This window comes from Pan troglodytes, chromosome 23 (genome assembly GCF_028858775.2).
Source record: "Pan troglodytes isolate AG18354 chromosome 23, NHGRI_mPanTro3-v2.0_pri, whole genome shotgun sequence".
NCBI lineage: Eukaryota > Metazoa > Chordata > Mammalia > Primates > Hominidae > Pan > Pan troglodytes.
The window spans coordinates 25,870,027-25,891,043 of NC_086016.1; the positions used below are offsets into that span (position 1 = coordinate 25,870,027).

Below are 21,017 nucleotides of genomic sequence, written 5' to 3' on the forward strand. Positions count from 1 at the left end.
ACCCTTCCCTGCCCCTGCTGCCAGGTGACCTGAGGATCCTGCTGGTCCCGCTTGACAATGATGCACAGCATGGTTAGTTCAGCTGAGGTCGCTCTCCCAGACTTACTGCCACCTACACAGCACTAGGACTGACTGTTTAACTTTATTCTTTATTTCGTGTACTTTATTGGAGTGTCTGTTGAAAGCAAAACCATCCAATAAGGAACAATCCCAAGGCAGCCAGCATGGATCAAGAAGGCACAGGCTGTGGCCGCCATCCCCAGTGCCTGATGGGGAGAGGGGGTGGTAATGGAAAAGGCCCAGGAAAGCAGGCCAGAGTGTCCCCCAAAGTATAAGAAATCACTGGAAGAGAGAGCCAGAATGGGACCTAAGACAGAAGCCACCACCAGGCACCCTTAAGGCAGGACAGTTGCAATGGTTACTTGGAATACTTCCGGCTAGGAGTGGTGTTGCGGGAAGTCAGTGACCCCAAACAGAGGGACCGGCTGAAGCCATGACAGAAGAACATGGAGTGTGAAGATTTTATGGACATTTATTAGTTCCCCAAATTAATACTTTTATAATTTCTTATGCCTGTCTTTACTGCAGTCTCTAAACATAAATTGTGAAGATTTCATGGACACTTATCACTTCCCCAATCAATATGCTTGTGCTTTCTTATGCCTGTCTTTACTTTAATCTCTTAAGCCTGTCAGCTGAGGAGGATGTATGTCGCCTCAGGACCATGTGATAATTGCATTAACTGCACAAATTGTACAGCATGTGTGCTTGAGCAATATGAAATGTGGGCACCTTGAAAAAAGAACAGGATAACAGCAATTGTTCAGGGAATAAGAGAGATAACCTTAAACTCTGACTGCTGGTGAGCCAGGCGGAACAGAGCCATATTTCTCTTCTTTCAAAAGCAAATAGGAGAAATATCGCTGAATTCTTTTTCTCAGCATGGAACGTCCCTGAGAAAGAGAATATGCACCAGGAGGTATCAGCTTATAAACAGCCCCCCTGGGCGTGGCCTGTCTCTTATGGTCAAAACTGCAGAGATGAAATATACTCCAGTCTCCCATAGCACTCCCAGGCTTATTAGGAAGAGGAAATTCCCACCTAATAAATTTTGGTGAGACCGGTTGGTCTCAAAACCCTGTCTCCTGATAAGATGTTATCAATGACAATGGTGCCCGAAACTTCATTAGCAATTTTAATTTTGCCTCGGTCCTGTGGTCCTGTGATCTTGCCCTGCCTCCACTTGCCTTGTGATATTCTATTACCCTGTTAAGTACTTGATGTCTGTCACTCACACCTGTTCGCACACTCCCTCCCCTTTTGAAAATCCCTAATAAAAACTTGCTGGTTTTTGTGGCTTGTGGGGCATCACAGATCCTACCAACGTGTGACGTCTCCCCCGGATGCCCAGTTTTACAATTTCTCTCTTTTGTATTCTCTCCCTTTATTTCTCAAGCCGGCTGACAGTTAGGAAAAATAGGAAAGAACCTACATGATTATCGGGGCAGGTCCCCCGACAGAGTGGCACATGATGGGCACAGGGCAGGCTTGGGAAATGGGGGGCCGTAAGGCCACAAGACATGTGGGCAGGTAGCCCAGAGTGTGTCTGGAACATCCTGTTTATTGGTCGGCAGTGACATCTACTGTCACATTTGAGAACTGCATCCACAGCCACATGACCTCCTGTGAAGACCTCAGGGCAAACTGGGGAAACCTGCCCTTCTTGGAAGGTGATGCTAGGGGGGATGAGCAACACCTTTCTTGGAGGTTTGAATTCTTCAGGGCCCCTCCAGCATCTTGGTCTTCCTAATTCCTCCCTTGATCCCCCAGCCCTAAGGGTAGTAGCTTCTTGCAGTGTTTACCTCCGTGTTAATCTGGATTCTCTCTGTCTTCGGAGTTCTCTAATGCCTGGTTACCAATTCTTTATATCAAGTTCTCTCCGTTAAAATAATTGCGGTGGGGTCCATCCCATGGATATACATGGAGGTCTGTGTGACAATGTATAATCTTACTATTTGCAGTTATTACAAAACTGTCCTAGAAGACATGAATGCTTGTTAAAAGAAATCTTTTAAGTTTCCTAGACTTCAAAGACCGTTGCTATGCCCTGTGAAACATCGCCTATATCCTTTAATAGTTTGCAATTTGAATTGGTTACTTACTTAACATTTTGTTGCCCTGGTGATACAATTATGTTCACTTGTTATTGTGAGGTTACTTTGTTATTAACCATGATGAGGATTACTAGCACATACTTTTACTCCATATGTATAACACAACAATGTAGTACAACCAATAACTCTTGGTTCTCTATTCAAAGTGTTTGGAATCTTTATTCTATTTAAAACACTGATGACATTTGCCAATTTTTGAGTGTTCTTCATGTTACTGATTTGTAGGAGCTCTTTATATATTGCAGATTTAGTCTCTTACTGGTTATGTATGCTGCACCTGAGGAGTAGCAGCACTGCCGAGGACACTGAGTGTCTTGTCTGTGCAGAGCTTCACATGAAGCTGGAGAGAAGGGACTGGGGCACGAGGGAAAGATAAAATGGGGCAAGTAAGTAACAGAATGAATCCTTGTTGCTAATCTCCTGGCCCCCATCCCAGACCCTTCAGGGGATCCTGGCGATTCGAAGCAGCATAGCCTGATAGGCCTCTGGTGAGGGTGTTGGGAGGGTTTTCTTGGCCGCCTGTTCCAGGATGCTCAAGATGATGCTGTGGGCCTCCTGGCATAGCTCAGCACCCAGGAAAGCCTCCACTCGTCCACGCCATGCTGCCAGTCGTGGCCGTCCCTCAAATAGTTCATAGCCGAGAGCCACCGGCTGTAGGGACAAGGATGAAAAAGTTGTGGGCATACAACTTTCCCAGTTGTCACTGCCGACCCGAATGCTGGAACCATGGGCAGAAGTATCAGAGACATGGTCCATTCCCCAGCCCCTAAGTGAATGGACCACAGTGGCCCAGGCAGTATGTTCAGCCTTAGAGCCCAAGAGCAGCCAGGGTGAGACCCCACACCCAGGCAGGAGGCAGAAGTTCAGGGTTCTGGCCCCAGATCATCCAGAGACTTGCTCTATGATTCTGGGCAAAGTTCTGGCTTTCTCCAGGCCTCAGTGTGTCTGTCTGCCTCATGGGTGTGACACGAAGAGGGACACTGCCCACAGGCTGAGCTCACACCTGCATCAGCTCCTCCAGAGCCATGAGATCAGCCAGTGTCACCTGCTGGCCAGCAAGGAAGGGCATGTCCCCCAGGAACTTGTCCTCCAGCCATTGCAGGGCCTGGTCTATGGCAGTCCTGTTGCGTTCCACCTTCTCCTTGGGCACCTGGACCCCAATGAGTGGCCCCAACACCTGATGGGGGCAGAGAGAGGGTCAGTCTATGGCCCCGGCCTACTGCCAACTACTCTCTGATGGCCAATCACTCTCCAGATGGCTCTCCTCACCTGGACCCACAGAGGTATACCAAAGGTGCCACGGATGCAGTCGGCATGCCAGCCCAGGTACTCATGAACACGGGCACGAGCCTGCAGGTCAGATGGATACCAGTGGTCCGGCGTCTGGTACTTACAGCTCAGGTAAATCAGGATGGCCGAGCTGGGAACAAATGGGCAGTGGCTATAAGGACACTGGCACCAGGCATTTACCCCTAGCTGCTCCCATCCGCCAGTGGGGTCCAGGGGCTTCTCTGCATTTGAAGGACTGCCCTCCAGCCTCGCCCTCCATCTCCAGCTCCCCAACACCACCCCCTCCTCCTACGAGTCTCCTCCTGTCTTTGTTGCCTTGGGCACCGACTCTTGGCTGGACCTTCTGCTTTGCACTTTGAGACCCTCATCTCTGTGATATGCCAGCAGCCGCCCTGTGAGGTAGAGACTCCTGTTAGCCTTTTAGCACAAGAGAAAACTCAAGGTCAGAACGGTCAAGTGACTTGTCTGAGGCGGTGCAGCTCAGAATAGGCTCCCTGGACCCCTGGAACCCTGCATGGGGCTGGCACACAGTGGATGCTCCGTGGAGTCCCTTGCATGTCCACGCACTTGGGTCAGGGATCACGAGAGGAGGAATGTCTTTGGCCCTCGTCTGACAGGCCCCCAGCCATCACTTCTGCAGCCACCTGACCTCTTGTCCTTTTCCTGCCCAGCAGCTGGACCTCACCATGAGCTGTGCCCTTGGGCCATGGCATTGGCCTCTAGGCCCAGCCTAGGCAGATTGGGGTAGTCTGCGACAAGTCACTAGAGGCTCTTTTCAGCTGGCATTTGTTGAACCTACTCTGCGCAACAGTGGGAAAATGTTCCCTTGTCTTCTCTTCTAATAGCCTTCAGTCTGGGAGTGGAGAGGCCCTGCGGCTCAGAAAAGGCTGAAGATGAGAGGTGTGGGGACATGCTCTGTCAGCCCCTGCTCATCCCGGACACACCCCAAGCTGTACCTTCTCCCCAGATCCCTCTCCTTTATTTTTTTTCTTTTCTTTCTTTCTTTTTTTTTTTTTTTGAGACGGAGTCTCCCTCTCTCGCCCAGGCTGGAGTGTAGTGGCGCGAGCTCACTGCAAGCTCCGCCTCCCCGGTTCACGCCATTCTCCTGCCTCAGCCTCTGGAGTAGCTGGGACTACAGGCGCCCGCCACCACGCCCTGCTAATGTTTTGTATTTTTAGTACAGACGGGGTTTCACCGTGTTAGCCAGGATGGTCTCGATCTCCTGACCTCGTGATCCGCCCACCTCGGCCTCCCAAAGTGCTGGGATTACAGGCGTGAGACACCGCGCCCGACCTTTTTGAGACGGAGTCTAGCTCTGTCGCCCAGGATGGAGTGCAGTGGCGCGATCTCAGCTCACCGCAAGCTCCGCCTCCTGGGTTCACGCCATTCTCCTGCCTCAGCCTCCCGAGTAGCTGGGACTACAGACGCCCGCCACCACGCCCGGCTAATTTTTTTTTTTTTTTTTTTTTGTATTTTTAGTAGAGACGGTGTTTCACTGTGTTAGCCAGGATGGTCTCGGTCTCCTGACCTCGTGATCCGCCCGCCTTGGCCTCCCGAAGTGCTGGGATGACAGGCGTGAGCCACCGCGCCCGGCCAGATCCCTCGCCTTTCCCCTCCCTCGCTGCCCCATGGGGTATGGGAGGGCCAGTGGGGCCCGGGGGCCAGTGGGGAGAGCCAGGGTCACAGGGGCTCCGGATGCGGTGAGGGGTGAGGGAAGGAGGGCACCTTTCGGTCAAGATGAAATCACCATCCTTGAGCGTCGGCAGTTTCCCCAGGCTGTTGATCTGCAAGAACTCCTTGCTCTTGTGCTGCCCTGAAGAGGAAGAAGTCACAAAAGGTCTTCAGAGTAAAAACGCTGCACCTCTACACCCTCCCTCCCCCTCCCCAAGCGGAACCCCACAGCCCTGAGAAACAGCAAGGTCTGGGACTAGAGGCCTGGATCAGCCTCACTCCCTGGCTGGGCCTCCCTGCCCTGCCACATTCCGGGGCAGCTGGGGGGCTTTGGTGGGTGGGGCCAGGTGCAGCAGGTGGATAAAGAGAAGTTTTCTAGCCGGACTCTGGTGGGCCAGGGGAGGGGAGGCAAACTGGGGTGGCTCATCTCTTCCCATCTCTTAATTCTCACAACAGCATGTCCTTCTTCCCAAGGTCTTCTGGGCTTTGTGAATTTATATGCGTGCATTCCACGCAAGAACTCTGTAAACTCCATTCAGTATTTTCTTTCCATCCCTACAGAGCAGAAGGTAACCTTATCCTCCTTTTCAGAAGGCAAGCTAAGGTTCAGAGAGGCTGTGATCCCTCCAAGGCCACTCAGTCCACAGCATTCTCTGGTGGCAGACGCTGCAGGAGGAGGTGAGGGGGCTGTGCGGGCGGCGAGACGCTCAGGGCAGAGCAGGGCGGGGGCCTGGGGGCGCACTGGGTTTGTGGACACGCGGGGAAACGGGCTGGGCCCACCTTTGATAAGATCCACGGTGCGCAGCTCTAAGGGGATGCCATTCTTCTTGGCGAAGATGTAGACGGCGCGGCTGGGCTGGGACACCAGGTCAAGAAACAGCTCTAGGCCCATGGCGGGGGCGGCAAGGACAGCGGGGAAGGCAGTGAAGGCGCTGAGCGCGGTGTGGGCAGCAGCTGTGGCAGGATCCCGGCGCGCCGGGAAATAGGGGATCAGGCCCCACCCCCTGGGGACAGCACCCAATTGGAGCGCACCACCCCCGGACCCGCCTCGCCCCTTCGGTTCCTGTCCAGTCCTGCCGGCCAAGACTCCACCACCAGATCCGTGCGTCCCTACAGGGAGGGCGGTCGCTATGAACCCACAGCTGGGAGGGTGGAGTTGGAGCTGGGGGCCCTCTACTGGCAGGGAGGACGCGGATGCAGGGGGCCGACAGCAAGGGGAAGGGGAACCGGCTGGACAGGGAGAAGCAGGTCTGCTTTTCGGGATCCCTGTGCCAGGGACCCTGCCCAGTTCCAGGCGTCGCCCCGACCCAGAAACGACTGGGCGCCGCCGTCCTGGAAAGGCCCCAGCGCACGGGCATCTGAGGGTTCGTTCAGAGCTCTGTTTCTCGGCGCTGCATGGTGGCGGAAGGGAGGGAGCGAATGGGATCCTCTAAAAGGGATCTTAGAGTTTCACCCAGTGGGATGTGACACTTGCAGGTGTCCCAAACTGGTGGGAACCTTGACTGGAAGGCTGGGGTTAAGGATGAACTTTCTACCGTCCAGACTGTCCCCTGCAGAGCAGCTGCTGCCAGACAGCGGGAGCTCCCACTTCGTGCACAGGATGGGGGCAGGGAGCCCGCAGCCGCGGGAGGCAGGAATGACTGTCCGGGAACCTCCTTTCTTCTCCCTGAATCCCAGCCCTGGCATCTCACCAGGGGGCACAGTGATGGTCCAGGGCTGGGCCCGGGACTCTAGCTGAATCTTTCAGAGTATCCCATCCCTCTGGCCAGTGGCCCAAGCGAGTGAACCAGAATGCTTCCTTGAGAGTTTTGAAATTGGAACTGGAGAGAGGAGCTCCCTATGGGGAGGTAAATGGGAGCTGGGGCCACCTGTAGTGACATTTCCTGAGTTCAAGGAGTAGACGAGTCTGGGAGAGAAAAGCTGACTCAGAGAAAGGGAGTGATAACAGGGCATGCTGGCCCACACCTGCAATCCCAGTTACTCTCATGGGATCTGTTTCTCTGATGTCTGGGTATGAAAGGACTTTCTAAGCCTCAGAACAGTGGGAGAACTCAACAAAGAAAAAACCAATACATATACAAGGTTACTTTGTGGAAGAAAAAATGGATTAAACTTAAGCAAAAAACTGGGAAGGATCTCGGTAAAAGATACGTCAGAAGGAAGTAATGTTCTTTAAGATGTTCTTAGAAACCCATCGGACAGGTGGGGTGTGGTGGTTCACGCCTGTAATCCCTGTACTTTGGGAGGCAGAGATGGGCGGATCAGTTGAGGTCAGGAGTTTGAGACCAGCCTGGGCAACACGGTGAAGCCCCGTCTCTACTAAAAATACAAAAATTAGCTGGGTGCGGTGGCACACTCGGGAGGCTGAGACAGGAGAATCACTTGAACCTTGGAGGCAGAGGTTTCAGTGAGCTGAGATGATACCACTACACTCCAGCCGGGCCACTGAGCGAGACTGTCTCAAAACAAACAAACGAACAAACAAAAAGAAGAGAAACTCATCAGACGAAGACACAGGAAAAAAATGAGCAAAGGAAATCAGCAGAGGTTTCATTGAAGGACAAAGAGAAATGGTCAATACATGGATGAAAACATGTTTAACTTCAGTAATAATCAAGTAAGCACACACCAACACAACATGCACATACTGTTTTTATTTATCAAAGGCACACATATTTTTGAAATGAGTACTCCTAATTAATATGTACAGAGCACTTACCCAGTGCCCAGCACAGGGGTGGCACCCTGTGTGTGAGACAGCAAGAAACAGGTAGACACGCGCCCTGCTGAAAGTAAGGGACCGCCTCTCTGGAGGATCCACTGGGCAATAAGGAGGTTTCCACACCTTAACTGTGTCTGCCTTGACCTCTGGGGCCTGGGAGCAGAGCCCCCTCCAGCTGGTGGGGAAGGAAGCGTGGTGTGTTTGAGGACAGAATGGAGAGAAGTTGAGTAGAGCAAGTATAGACTCTTCCTATCCAAAGTGTGGTCAATGGACTGGGAGTATCAGCATCACCAGGGAGCTTGTTGGAAATGCAGAGGCTCAGGCCCCACTCTGACCTTACTGATTGGGAGCATAAACTGTAACCAGATTCCAGGGAGGATTCATACACACATTCCCGTTTGATAAGTGGGGGGTAGTAGGAGGTGAGGTGAAAAGTGGGGAGGGGATGGCTACTGCACTGGAGAAGGCTGGCTTTGTGTTGAGGCCTTTCTCATGAGGGCAGTGGGGAGCCATGGAAGGCTTTATGCAAGAGAGGGTACGGGCAGATTGAGATTGCAGAAGGATCCCACTGGTTGCCTTGTGTGAGGACCCAGGGAGAAGGGGGAGGCTGTCCCTGTTTGAGTAGGAGATGAGAGCTACTGGTGGCTATGAGTGGAAAGAAGTGAGCAGAGGTGAGCAGAAATCCCAAGGACTGGTGATGATAGGATGATGGTGGGAACCAGGATGGGCTTTGGGCAGACCCTGACCCCTCTCTCTGCCTGTCGGCCCACCAGATAATAATCCCTGTGTTCCTGGGCGAGTCAGTGCCACCCGAGATGTTGGCGGCCACTTTGGCTGAGCTGGACGGATGCCTGCAGCTGCTCGAGGACAAGTTCCTGCGGGACCAGGCCTTCCTTACTGGGTCCCGTATCTCTGTGGCTGGCTTGGTGGCAATCACGGAGCTGATGCATGAGAGTGCCATGGGGTGCGGTGGCCCGCTGGGCAGTGGTGTATCCGGGAAGGGAGCTGACATCCCAGCTCATGTTGTCTTTTCTGGCTGTGGGACCCTGTGTGAGTCACTTCTCCTTCTGAGCCTCAGTGTCCTCATCTATAAAATGGGGCTTTACAAACCCCTCACCGCAGCTATATTAAGAGGCCTCCAAGTGTCCCCAGGGAGGGGGACATCCTAGCCCATCACACACACGGTGGAGGAGGGAAAATCCAATCAGAGAACCCCTAAAGCAGGTCATGCTGCCTTACACTTGGCTATGCCCAGCCCCTCCGCTGACTCTGTCTTCCCCTAGCCCATCAGTGCTGGCTGCTGAGTCTTTGAAAGCAGACCCACGGTGGCAGCATGGTGCCCAACACGTGGAGGCTGCAGTGCGGGAGGACCTCTTCCAGGAGGCCCTCCCAGCTGTCCTGAAGGCCAAGGACCTGCCTCCAGTAGAACCTGCTGTTAAAGAGAATCTGAAGACCTTAATGCAGCTTTTCTTGCTGTGAGTGTGTGTCCCACACTTGCTGAGCCACTGAGGGGATGCTGTGTTGGTAGAATAAAGACATGGAGCTGTCTGTCTCCTTGGTTGAAGAGAAGACATATCTGCAAAGGCTCTGGTCCACAGTTCCTCCAGATATCATGCCTGCATTCCTTTTGTCTCCTACCCCATTCCATTCTAGCTTCCATGTGACCTCTGAAAAGAGCTTGGGCAAACGCTTACTTGACCCTGTCCTTCTGTGTGGAACTTTGTATCGTTCCTCACTGCCCAGAAGCTAAAGTACAAGTCATTGAACTTTGCATTCAAGGCCTTGCTCCCACTCCTCCAGGTGGCCCCTTCTGCCTGCACACTCCTAACCCCTCTCTGGGCTCCCACCTTGGCCTCTTGGCCTCCGCTCATGCTGTTCCCTCCTCATCTTCGCCTGGTGCCCTTCCTGGTCTTTTGGCATTTGGCACCCTGTCTCTTCTCCAGGGAGACTTCCCTGACCTCCCCAGCCCCAGTCCAGGTCAGGCGACCTCTCTGGGCTCCTCAGCCCCAGTGTTTCCTTGCGGGGGATACCCCCGGACTGAGCATGTATCATAGATGAGGGGTGACCTGGTGGAAAGATGTCTGAATCAGGATCAGCCTTGGTCTCCTCGGTCTCTCTCCTCACTGTGGGGCGATGTTGTGTTCCACAAGTGGGGTGCAGGGCTGGTTCATGAACCTCCTTGCAGGAAGGGAAGTTCCTGGTTATTTCCTGGCCCTCTCCCATGCCTCCTCATAACCTTGACCACAGTCTTCTCTACACCCCACTCCCGCACCACTGGCTTGTCCATGCCCCACACCTGGTCCCAGACTTGCCACCTGTCCCTGCCCTCTCCCCTTAGGACTGTCATATTTACCTGTCGTGTGTCTCAGACCTTCTGATATCTGAGTCATCTAATAAACAAACTGCTAATAGGACAAGATCATGACAGACAGAGACTCTGTCGGCCTTTCAGTGGAGGCTCCTTTAAGTATGCACACTTATAGAGAATTTTATACATGTAGTTGAAATTGTACATATAAACTTGCAAATTTTTTCTTTCTTTTTTGTGGGGGAGGGGGGAGCCTGGGTCTCACTCTGTCATCTAGGGTGGAGTGCAGTGGCACAGTCATAGCTCCCTGCAGCCTAGATCTCCTGCGCTCAAGCAATCCTCCTGCCTCAGCCGCCCAGGTAGCTAGGACTACAGGCACACACCACAGCACCCAGATTTCTTTTTTTTCTTTTTCTTTTTTTTTTGTAGAAAATAAAGAAGAGAATCTTGCTATGTTGCCTAGCCTGATCTTTAACTCCTGGGCTCAAGCAATCCTCCCTTCTTAGCCTCCCAACGTGCTGAGATTACAGGTGTGAGCCACATTGCTTGACCACAACTTCAATCATATTTGTAATGTACAATTCAAGTGATTTTGCCACACTGACCACACTCATGTTTAAGCCACGCCAACAGAGTTCCATGTTTTCTGATTTTTTTTGCGATGGAGTCTCGCTCTGTCGCCCAGGCTGGAGTGCAATGGCGCGATCTCGGCTCACTGCAACCTCCACCTCCCCGGTTCAAGCGATTCTCCTGCCTCAGCCTCCCGAGCAGCTGGGATTACAACGTCTGCCACCACGCCCGGCTAATTTTTGTATCTTTAGTAGAGACGGGGTTTCGTCATGTTGGCCAGGCTGGTCTCGAACTCCTGACCTCAGGTGATCCGCCCGCCTGGACCTCGCAAAGTGCTGGGATTACAGGCGTGAGCTACCGTGCCCGGCCTTTCCATGTTTTAAAGAACATATTTTGCCACCCCCTGGTGGACAGTGGCTCACCACCGGCACAAGAGGCTACACAGGCAGATGTCAATGCGGACCTGGCAGGGACAGGTATTGTCGTGAGCCTAGCCCTACCCGCGCCCCCGCGAGTAACCACATCTCCTGACTGCCCAAGCGCAGATTTCCATACTGAACATGAAATTGCCTGACTTCGAAATGGTGGCAAATCATTCAAAAAAATTTTAAGCTCCCGTTGTATTGGTTATTAGGGTCGAGCCTGGGTAAGACCCCTATAGGTGTGTGTGTGTCCTTGTGTGTTGGGGGTGTGGTGTTCAGACCTCTAATAGGGCTAGGAACCGGGCGACCACAGCGCGGAAGCTTGAGAGGGAAACCCACCTGGCGCCAGGCAGGAGGGTCGGGGGAGACAGGGTGGGTCCACTACCGGGTTAAAGACCTGTAGTGGGTGGGGCTACACGTAGGGCGGAGACGATGGGACTTCCGGAAATCAGCCGGCACACGTGACTTTTGTTTGCAGAAGCGGGAGGTACCCTAGGCAGCCAATCGGGGAGCGCCGAGTCTCTGCCCAGCCAATGAGAAGCCAGGTTGCTGTGGCGCCTCGCCCCTCCTCCCTGGTCCGCGAGCCTTGGGTACCCCCAGCTTTTTTTCCGCCAGAGCTGTTTCCGTTCCTCTGCCCGCCATGCCGTTCCTAGAGCTGGACACGAATTTGCCCGCCAACCGAGTGCCCGCGGGGCTGGAGAAACGACTCTGCGCCGCCGCTGCCTCCATCCTGGGCAAACCTGCGGACGTGAGCGTGGGCCGGGCAGCACGGGGCGAGGGGAGGTTGGTGGGCCAGGGGTCCGGCCCTGTCCCTGCTCCGCCTCCCCGACAGTGACCCCGAATCTTTTCCCCAGGGACCACTCCCCACTCCTTTCCTCACGCCAAGCTCTGACTTTCCGTGCTCCACGATCCCGCGGCTCCCCCTCCGCACGTCTTTCCCTTGTCGCCCTCCCCAGTCATGACCCGGGCGTGACCTTCAGGGACCGCGGCCTGTATCGGGATCCCTGCCCCGCGAACACTGCGCGTTTCGGCTTTCGCGCGCTCGGGTCCCGTCCCCAGAGGTAGCCCGGCCGGCTCCAACTTCGGGCAAAACTTTTCATGTCCCCCTCAGCGCGTGAACGTGACGGTACGGCCGGGCCTGGCCATGGCGCTGAGCGGGTCCACCGAGCCCTGCGCGCAGCTGTCCATCTCCTCCATCGGCGTAGTGGGCACCGCCGAGGACAACCGCAGCCACAGCGCCCACTTCTTTGAGTTTCTCACCAAGGAGCTAGCCCTGGGCCAGGACCGGTGCGTAGGGGTAGTAGGGGATCCATGTGGGACTGCCGCAGACTGGAGCCAGTGATCCTGCCTCAGGGGGAAAAACCCATTTCTTGCCCTGCCCAGTAAGGACACATCAGGGTCTGGAGCTTTGGGGCCCCCTGACCCCTTAGGTTCCTGCTGTTAGGACCATCTTCAAAGTGCGAGCAGGATTGAATGAATTTCTGGCTCTGCTCCTCAGCGTGTAAGTCTGTGAACCGGGAAGGCTCTCTTTTAACACCCCCGGGGCAGGGCAAGGGTCATGTGGGATTGTCTGTGTGCTGTACCTGCCTTGGCACCTGACAGGGTAGGTACACGTGGCTGAAGTGGGATTTCCTGGCCGGGCGCGGTGACTCAGGCCTGTAATCCCAGTACTTTGGGAGGCGGAGGCGGGTAGATCACAAGGTCAGGAGTTCGAGACCAGCCTGGCCAAGATGGTGAAACCCCGTCTCTACTAAAAATAAAAAATTAGCCGGGCGTGGTGGCAGGCCCCTGTGGTCCCAGCTACTCGGGAGGCTGAGGCAGGAGAATTCCTTGAACCTGGGAGGTGGAGGTTGCAGTGAGCCGAGATCATGCCACTGCACTGTAGCCTGGGCGACAGAGCGAGACTCCATCTCAAAAAAAATAAATAAATAAAAATGAAGTGTGATTTTCTGGAACTTTTCCAGGCTGGTCAGAAGGAATTCTGGGTATGTTCTGAAGTTATGTATTTTGGACCTGTGTCCCAGCCAGGTTCCAGGTGAGGTTCACGGGAGACTCACAGAGTAGTGAAAGACCATTGGCCTGGATGTCTAGACATCTGCTTTCTGGGTCCTGCATAGCTGGGGGACCCCAGACAAACTTGGAAATGAACCATCTCCAGTTGGCAACCTCCTCTTCTGTGAAAACAGGGGAAAAGACCTCCCTCCCCCACAAGAAGCCTCTACAACCCAAACCTGGCGTTCTGTGACCGAGTTAAAGTTTCCTCCTGGGTAAAAGATATTGTTGAGCCACATCCATGTCTAGGAGGAAGTAAGGGCATGAGAAGCTTGAAAGGACACTGTCCAGGCACGGTGGCTCATGCCTGTAATCCCAGCACTTTGGGAGACCAAGGCGGGAGGTTCATTTGACCCAGGAGTTGTAGACCAGTCTGGGTAACATAGTGAGATGCCATCCCCCAAAACAGTTTTAAAAATTAACCGGACATGGTGGTGTGCACATGTAGTCTCACTTAGTTGGCAGGCTGAAGTGGGAGGATGGTTTCAGCCCAGGAGGTTGAGGCTGCAGTGAGCTATGATTGCGCATTGCACTCCATCCTGTGTGACAGTGAGACCTTGGCTCACAAAAAAAGACCTTCTGAAATGGAGCCTTTGTTAGTCCATGACGGTCGATGAGGAATGGCTGATCCTGCTGGGTCCTCCCTCAAGCTACAGAGGAATAATACAGTCAGCCCCCTGTATCACTGGATTCCGCATCTGTTGATTCAAACCACCATGGATTGAAATATTAGAGGAAAAAAAATTGATAATTGCATCTATACTGAAAATACGTATAGACTTTATTCCTTGTCATTATTCCCTAAATGATACAACTATTTACATAGTACATACATTATATTAGGTATTATAAGTAACCCAGAGATTATTTAAAGTATATGAGAGGATGTTTGTAGGTTACATGCAAATATTACACCATTTTATGTAAGGGACTTGAGCAAATGTAGATTCTGGTTTCCTCTGGGGATTCTAGAACAAATCTCCCACGGATACTCAGGGAAAACTGTTACTCAACAACAAGTGTTATACACTTACCATGTGCTAGGTACTCTACAGGTACTTTACACTCGTGATCCCATTTGATCCTTACAATCCCTGTCCACTCTCCCTTTGCACAGACAAGACATATTATCCCCATGAGGTAGATAATCTCCATTATGCCAATTTTATGATGAGAAGACTCTTCTCATCCCCCGCCCTCTTCATACTCTTCATACTCCCCCGCCCTCAGCCAGGCTGTCCCAAGCTGTGGCACTCCTCACTGAAAACTGCTGTCACTTCTGAGAGGGGCATGTTGACTTATGGCACAGACATTAGTGGTGGGGGGGCCACCCTGTGCCCAACCTTTGAGAAAACAGGTGTCTGAGGTACTGTGTCCTTAGGGAGTCTGCAATTAGGAGGAGGCAGATTGCCCCTCAGCCCACAGACTGACAGAGATGATGGAGTGTGCAGCACACACGATGAGGCTACTGTGTTGAGTGTCTGTCCTAGGTGGGTCATGCTGATGTGCAGCCACCATCCCACACCTGAGTGTCCCACTGCCCTGCTGGGGGTTGGGGAACGCTCATTACCGGGATGAGCACCTTTGCAAAATGGGCTGAGGTGGGAGGATCACTTAAGCCCAGGAATTCAAGACCACCCTGGGAAACAAAGTGCGACCCCATCTCTACAAAGTCATACAATTAGCCCAGCATGGTGGCATGAGGCTGTGATCCGAACTACATGGGAGGCTGAGGCAGAAGGTTTGTTTAGGCCCAGGAGGTCGAGGCTGCAATAATCTGAGTTTCCACCACTGCACTCACTCCATGCTGGCTGCCTTTGGATTGTTCCTAATTGGATGGTTTTGCTTTCAACAGACATTCCAATAAAGTACACGAAATAAAGAATAAAGTTAAACAGTCAGTCCCAGTGCTGTGTAGGTGGCAGTAAGTCTGGGAGAGCGACCTTGGCTGAACTAACCGTGGTGTGCATCATTGTTAAGCAGGGCCAGCAGGATCCTCATGTCACCTGGCAGGAGGAGGGACAGGGAAGGGTCCCTGGAAGTGACCTTGAGTTGCACTTAGTGCTCTTGGCAGAGGGAAGGGCTTGGGCTAGTGCTGGAGGCATGAAGATGGGGTGTGTTCAGGGCTCTCCAGCAGTCCAGGCATGGGAAGGGGATGCTGAGGGCCAAAGGCGGAGGTGACACTGGGAAGGGAACTGTAGCAAGGTGAGGACTGGCTTTTGGCCATGTGACTGAATTGCCTGTGTGGGGCGTGTGTATGTGTGCGAATGTCAGTGAACTGTGTGTGTGAGTGAATTGTGTGTTTATGTGTGGGTATATATGTGTGTGAGGTGAGTGAACTGTGTACATGGGTGTATACGTGAATTTTAGTGAATTGTGTGTAAATGTGAGCAGTGTGAATTTGAGTATGTGGGTGGATAAGTGAATTGTGTGATTTTGTTGGTGTGAATTGTGTGCCTGTGTGACGGGGAGTATGTGTGTGTGTGAGTGAACTGTGTGATGACTGTGAATGTCAGTGAATGGTGTGATTGTGTGTGTGTGTGTACGTGTGTGGGGATTTGGTCTATATGTGAATTTGAGTTGTGTGACTGTTGGATGTGAGTGAATTATGTGACTGGGTGTATATGTGTGTGTACATGAGTGTGTGTGTAAATGTTACGATTGTATATGTGTGTGAATGTGATGAATCGTTGTGACTAGATGCGGGTGGATTGTGTATGTGCATGGTTGTGTGTCCATGAGTGTGTAAGTGTGCAGGTGGCACAGTTGCAACAGGAGAGAAGACACAGGAAGCCTTACCTGCCATTCGTCCCCCCAGCTGTCCTCCCAGCCTGGGGACCCCTGGGCTGGAAAGGTGGTGAAAAGTGGTGCTACTGCCAGGAAGGGGTGATGGGGCAGCTGGGAGGACGGTTTGAGTCTTGCCAAAGGGAGGGAGTCGAAGCTTGCAACCCTGGGGAGGAGGAGGGGCAGACTGGGGACCCTGCTTCTGGAAAACCAGCGACCAACCCCCAAAGGGACACAGGCAACCCCTGCCTCCACTCTACAGAGGTGGGGAAAAGGGGAGAGTGGCGTGGCAGGCTGCCCAGCCAGTCATGGAGGGAGTAGACTTCAGGAGGAGTACAGAGGTCTGGTCCCATTTTGGGGCTGAGGACAGGAGCCTCAGGTCAGTAGTCTGCAGGAAGGCCCCAGCTGGACCAGCTGCTCACACCTTCCCACAGGCCTGCAGATGGGTGTGGAGAGCAGAGCCTCCAGGCTGAGTCTTCCAGCCCCAGATCTGAGCAGTCTAAACATCAGACAGCAGCCCTGAAGATGGAAATCATCCCCCTCCAGGTTCCCTACGGTCTTATCCACCAGCCCTGCTGCCCATGGTGGCCCCAGATGCCCAGGAGAGATAATAGAAGGTAAGAAGTCATGTTTGAATGAGGAAGCTCTCTTCATTTATTTCATATGAGGATGAAGAAGAGGATTATGTGATCACAGGAATGTTGCATGCGGGATAATCCAAAGCTGGTTATCACCAGGCCCTCACTCTGCCAAGAGATCTCTCTGGAAGAAGCAGCCAGTTCACAGATGCCCTGGATCCCTCCGTGCCCAATCATAAAAAAGTCATGACCGTCCCTATCTTGCCAATCTGCCAGGACTCCAAGGGGAAAAAGCGGATAAGTATCCTTCAGGAGACAGAGAAAAAGATATCATCAGCTCCTTGGCTAACACCACATCTTGCAAGACCCCTGCCAGGTACTCCCACTGTGGGTACTCAGGACAGCCTGCCTCAGTCCACCAGGCATTTTGCAAACCTGCTCATCCCAGTAATGATTTTCCCCAACCCCCAGCGGGCCGTGGGACACTCAGGTGTGGGATGTGGCCGCACATCATGACCCAGCTAGGACAGACACACAATACCGTAGCCTCGGTGTGTGTGCCGTACACTCTATCATCTCCATCTGTTTGTGTACTGAGGGGCACCCTGCCTCCTAATCGCAGGCTCCCTAAGGACACAGTACCTCAGCCACGTGTTTTCTCAAAGGCTGAGCACAGGGTGACCCACCACCCCACCAACCCCGCCACTAATGTCTGGGCCATAAGTGAACATGCGCCTCTCAGAGGTAACAGCAAGTTTCCAGTGAGGAACACCAGAACTTGGGACAGCCTGGTTGGGGGGTCGGGAGTATGAACAGCCTGTCTTCTCATCATAAAATTGGCATAATGGAGATTATCTACCTCATGGGGATAGCATGTCTTGTCTGAGCAAAGGGAGAGTGGACAGGGATTGTAAGGATCAAATGGGATCATGAGTGTAAAGTACCTGTAGAGTACCTAGCACATGGTAAGTGTATAACACTTGTTGTTAGAACAGTTTTCCCTCAGTATCCGTGGGAGATTTGTTCTAGAATCCCCAGAGGAAACCAGAATCTACATTTGCTCAAGTCCCTTACATAAAATGGTGTAATATTTGCATGTAACCTACACACATCCTCTCATATACTTTAAATAATCTCTGGGTTACTATTAATACCTAATATAATGTACGTACTATGTAAATAGTTGTATCGTTTAGGGAATAATGACAAGGAATAAAGTCTATACGTATTTTCAGTATAGATGCAATTATCAATTTTTTTTCCTCTAATATTTCAATCCATGGTTGTTTGAATCAACAGATGCGGAATCCAGTGACACAGGGGGCTGACTGTATTATTCCTCTGTGGCTTGAGGGAGGACCCAGCAGGATCAGCCATTCCTCATCGACCTTCATGGACTAACAAAGGCTCCATTTCAGAAGGTCTTTTTTTGTGAGCCAAGGTCTCACTGTCACACAGGATGGAGTGCAATGCGCAATCATAGCTCACTGCAGCCTCAACCTCCTGGGCTGAAACCATCCTCCCACTTCAGCCTGCCAACTAAGTGAGACTACATGTGCACACCACCATGTCCGGTTAATTTTTAAAATTAAAAATTTTAAAATTGGGGGATGACATCTCACTATGTTACCCAGACTGGTCTACAACTCCTGGGTCAAATGAACCTCCCGCCTTGGTCTCCCAAAGTGCTGGGATTACAGGCATGAGCCACCGTGCCTGGACAGTGTCCTTTCAAGCTTCTCATGCCCTTACTTCCTCCTAGACATGGATGTGGCTCAACAATATCTTTTACCCAGGAGGAAACTTTAACTCGGTCACAGAACGCCAGGTTTGGGTTGTAGAGGCTTCTTGTGGGGGAGGGAGGCCTTTTCCCCTGTTTTCACAGAAGAGGAGGTTGCCAACTGGAGATGGTTCATTTCCAAGTTTGTCTGGGGTCCCCCAGCTATGCAGGACCCAGAAAGCAGATGTCTAGACATCCAGGCCAATGGTCTTTCACTACTCTGTGAGTCTCCCATGAACCTCACCTGGAACCTGGCTGGGACGTAGGTCCAAAATACGTAACTTCAGAACATACCCAGAATTCCTTCTGACCAGCCTGGAAAAGTTCTAGAAAATCCCACTTCAGCCACGTGTACCTACCCTGTCAGGTGCCAAGGCAGGTACAGCACACAGACAATCCCACATGACCCTTGCCCTGCCCCGGGGGTGTTAAAAGAGAGCCTTCCCGGTTCACAGACTTACACGCTGAGGAGCAGAGCCAGAAATTCATTCAATCCTGCTCGCACTTTGAAGATGGTCCTAACAGCAGGAACCTAAGGGGTCAGGGGGCCCCAAAGCTCCAGACCCTGATGTGTCCTTACTGGGCAGGGCAAGAAATGGGTTTTTCCCCCTGAGGCAGGATCACTGGCTCCAGTCTGCGGCAGTCCCACATGGATCCCCTACTACCCCTACGCACCGGTCCTGGCCCAGGGCTAGCTCCTTGGTGAGAAACTCAAAGAAGTGGGCGCTGTGGCTGCGGTTGTCCTCGGCGGTGCCCACTACGCCGATGGAGGAGATGGACAGCTGCGCGCAGGGCTCGGTGGACCCGCTCAGCGCCATGGCCAGGCCCGGCCGTACCGTCACGTTCACGCGCTGAGGGGGACATGAAAAGTTTTGCCCGAAGTTGGAGCCGGCCGGGCTACCTCTGGGGACGGGACCCGAGCGCGCGAAAGCCGAAACGCGCAGTGTTCGCGGGGCAGGGATCCCGATACAGGCCGCGGTCCCTGAAGGTCACGCCCGGGTCATGACTGGGGAGGGCGACAAGGGAAAGACGTGCGGAGGGGGAGCCGCGGGATCGTGGAGCACGGAAAGTCAGAGCTTGGCGTGAGGAAAGGAGTGGGGAGTGGTCCCTGGGGAAAAGATTCGGGGTCACTGTCGGGGAGGCGGAGCAGGGACAGGGCCGGACCCCTGGCCCACCAACCTCCCCTCGCCCCGTGCTGCCCGGCCCACGCTCACGTCCGCAGGTTTGCCCAGGATGGAGGCAGCGGCGGCGCAGAGTCGTTTCTCCAGCCCCGCGGGCACTCGGTTGGCGGGCAAATTCGTGTCCAGCTCTAGGAACGGCATGGCGGGCAGAGGAACGGAAACAGCTCTGGCGGAAAAAAAGCTGGGGGTACCCAAGGCTCGCGGACCAGGGAGGAGGGGCGAGGCGCCACAGCAACCTGGCTTCTCATTGGCTGGGCAGAGACTCGGCGCTCCCCGATTGGCTGCCTAGGGTACCTCCCGCTTCTGCAAACAAAAGTCACGTGTGCCGGCTGATTTCCGGAAGTCCCATCGTCTCCGCCCTACGTGTAGCCCCACCCACTACAGGTCTTTAACCCGGTAGTGGACCCACCCTGTCTCCCCCGACCCTCCTGCCTGGCGCCAGGTGGGTTTCCCTCTCAAGCTTCCGCGCTGTGGTCGCCCGGTTCCTAGCCCTATTAGAGGTCTGAACACCACACCCCCAACACACAAGGACACACACACACCTATAGGGGTCTTACCCAGGCTCGACCCTAATAACCAATACAACGGGAGCTTAAAATTTTTTTGAATGATTTGCCACCATTTCGAAGTCAGGCAATTTCATGTTCAGTATGGAAATCTGCGCTTGGGCAGTCAGGAGATGTGGTTACTCGCGGGGGCGCGGGTAGGGCTAGGCTCACGACAATACCTGTCCCTGCCAGGTCCGCATTGACATCTGCCTGTGTAGCCTCTTGTGCCGGTGGTGAGCCACTGTCCACCAGGGGGTGGCAAAATATGTTCTTTAAAACATGGAAAGGCCGGGCACGGTAGCTCACGCCTGTAATCCCAGCACTTTGCGAGGTCCAGGCGGGCGGATCACCTGAGGTCAGGAGTTCGAGACCAGCCTGGCCAACATGACGAAACCCCGTCTCTACTAAAGATACAAAAATTAGCCGGGCGTGGTGGCAGACGTTGTAATCCCAGCTGCTCGGGAGGCTGAGGCAGGAGAATCGCTTGAACCGGGGAGGTGGAGGTTGCAGTGAGCCGAGATCGCGCCATTGCACTCCAGCCTGGGCGACAGAGCGAGACTCCATCGCAAAAAAAATCAGAAAACATGGAACTCTGTTGGCGTGGCTTAAACATGAGTGTGGTCAGTGTGGCAAAATCACTTGAATTGTACATTACAAATATGATTGAAGTTGTGGTCAAGCAATGTGGCTCACACCTGTAATCTCAGCACGTTGGGAGGCTAAGAAGGGAGGATTGCTTGAGCCCAGGAGTTAAAGATCAGGCTAGGCAACATAGCAAGATTCTCTTCTTTATTTTCTACAAAAAAAAAAGAAAAAGAAAAAAAAGAAATCTGGGTGCTGTGGTGTGTGCCTGTAGTCCTAGCTACCTGGGCGGCTGAGGCAGGAGGATTGCTTGAGCGCAGGAGATCTAGGCTGCAGGGAGCTATGACTGTGCCAC

General features: G+C 53.2%; 4 protein-coding genes across 12 annotated transcripts; 2 read left to right on the forward strand and 2 right to left on the reverse strand.

Annotated features, from left to right (window-relative positions):
* Nucleotides 1–2,306: 2,306 nt before the first annotated feature.
* Nucleotides 2,307–6,276, reverse strand: GSTT2B (glutathione S-transferase theta 2B). Of its 2 annotated transcripts, none has more exons than XM_024352542.3 (5): nucleotides 5,916–6,276; nucleotides 5,190–5,277; nucleotides 3,444–3,594; nucleotides 3,178–3,351; nucleotides 2,307–2,825 (listed from the first exon to the last, which is right to left on the reverse strand). In XM_024352542.3, the coding sequence occupies exons 1-5, from the start codon at nucleotides 6,025–6,027 to the stop codon at nucleotides 2,616–2,618; spliced, it is 735 nt and encodes a 244-aa protein (XP_024208310.2). In that variant the 5' UTR covers nucleotides 6,028–6,276; the 3' UTR covers nucleotides 2,307–2,615. The 2 variants fall into 2 exon arrangements, with proteins under 2 accessions (XP_024208310.2, XP_054531576.1); XM_054675601.2 differs by having other exon boundaries at nucleotides 3,220–3,351; nucleotides 5,916–6,261.
* Nucleotides 6,277–7,624: 1,348 nt separating this feature from the next.
* LOC107972616 (glutathione S-transferase theta-3) lies at nucleotides 7,625–9,262 on the forward strand. The gene is made up of 3 exons (XM_016947348.4): nucleotides 7,625–7,752; nucleotides 8,631–8,907; nucleotides 9,141–9,262. Exons 1-3 carry the CDS (start codon nucleotides 7,717–7,719, stop codon nucleotides 9,167–9,169), a joined length of 342 nt encoding a protein of 113 aa, XP_016802837.1. The 5' UTR covers nucleotides 7,625–7,716; the 3' UTR covers nucleotides 9,170–9,262.
* A 2,484-nt stretch (nucleotides 9,263–11,746) lies between these two features.
* DDT (D-dopachrome tautomerase) lies at nucleotides 11,747–18,179 on the forward strand. 6 transcript variants are annotated; one of them, XM_063808347.1, is made up of 4 exons: nucleotides 11,747–11,905; nucleotides 12,269–12,444; nucleotides 16,428–16,610; nucleotides 17,871–18,179. In XM_063808347.1, the coding sequence occupies exons 1-4, from the start codon at nucleotides 11,798–11,800 to the stop codon at nucleotides 17,884–17,886; spliced, it is 483 nt and encodes a 160-aa protein (XP_063664417.1). In that variant the 5' UTR covers nucleotides 11,747–11,797; the 3' UTR covers nucleotides 17,887–18,179. The 6 variants fall into 6 exon arrangements, with proteins under 6 accessions (XP_063664417.1, XP_063664421.1, XP_063664422.1 ...); XM_063808351.1 differs by having other exon boundaries at nucleotides 16,540–16,610; nucleotides 17,871–17,914; XM_063808352.1 differs by lacking the exon at nucleotides 16,428–16,610 and having other exon boundaries at nucleotides 17,871–17,901.
* LOC112206708 (D-dopachrome decarboxylase) lies at nucleotides 16,624–19,835 on the reverse strand. Of its 3 annotated transcripts, XM_063808353.1 has the most exons (4): nucleotides 19,566–19,747; nucleotides 19,027–19,202; nucleotides 18,596–18,666; nucleotides 16,624–16,877 (listed from the first exon to the last, which is right to left on the reverse strand). In XM_063808353.1, exons 1-4 carry the CDS (start codon nucleotides 19,671–19,673, stop codon nucleotides 16,828–16,830), a joined length of 405 nt encoding a protein of 134 aa, XP_063664423.1. In that variant the 5' UTR covers nucleotides 19,674–19,747; the 3' UTR covers nucleotides 16,624–16,827. The 3 variants fall into 3 exon arrangements, 2 of the variants coding, with proteins under 2 accessions (XP_063664423.1, XP_054531577.1); XR_010156203.1 differs by lacking the exon at nucleotides 18,596–18,666 and having other exon boundaries at nucleotides 18,813–19,202; XM_054675602.2 differs by lacking the exon at nucleotides 18,596–18,666 and having other exon boundaries at nucleotides 19,566–19,835.
* Between the last annotated feature and the right edge of the window lie 1,182 nt (nucleotides 19,836–21,017).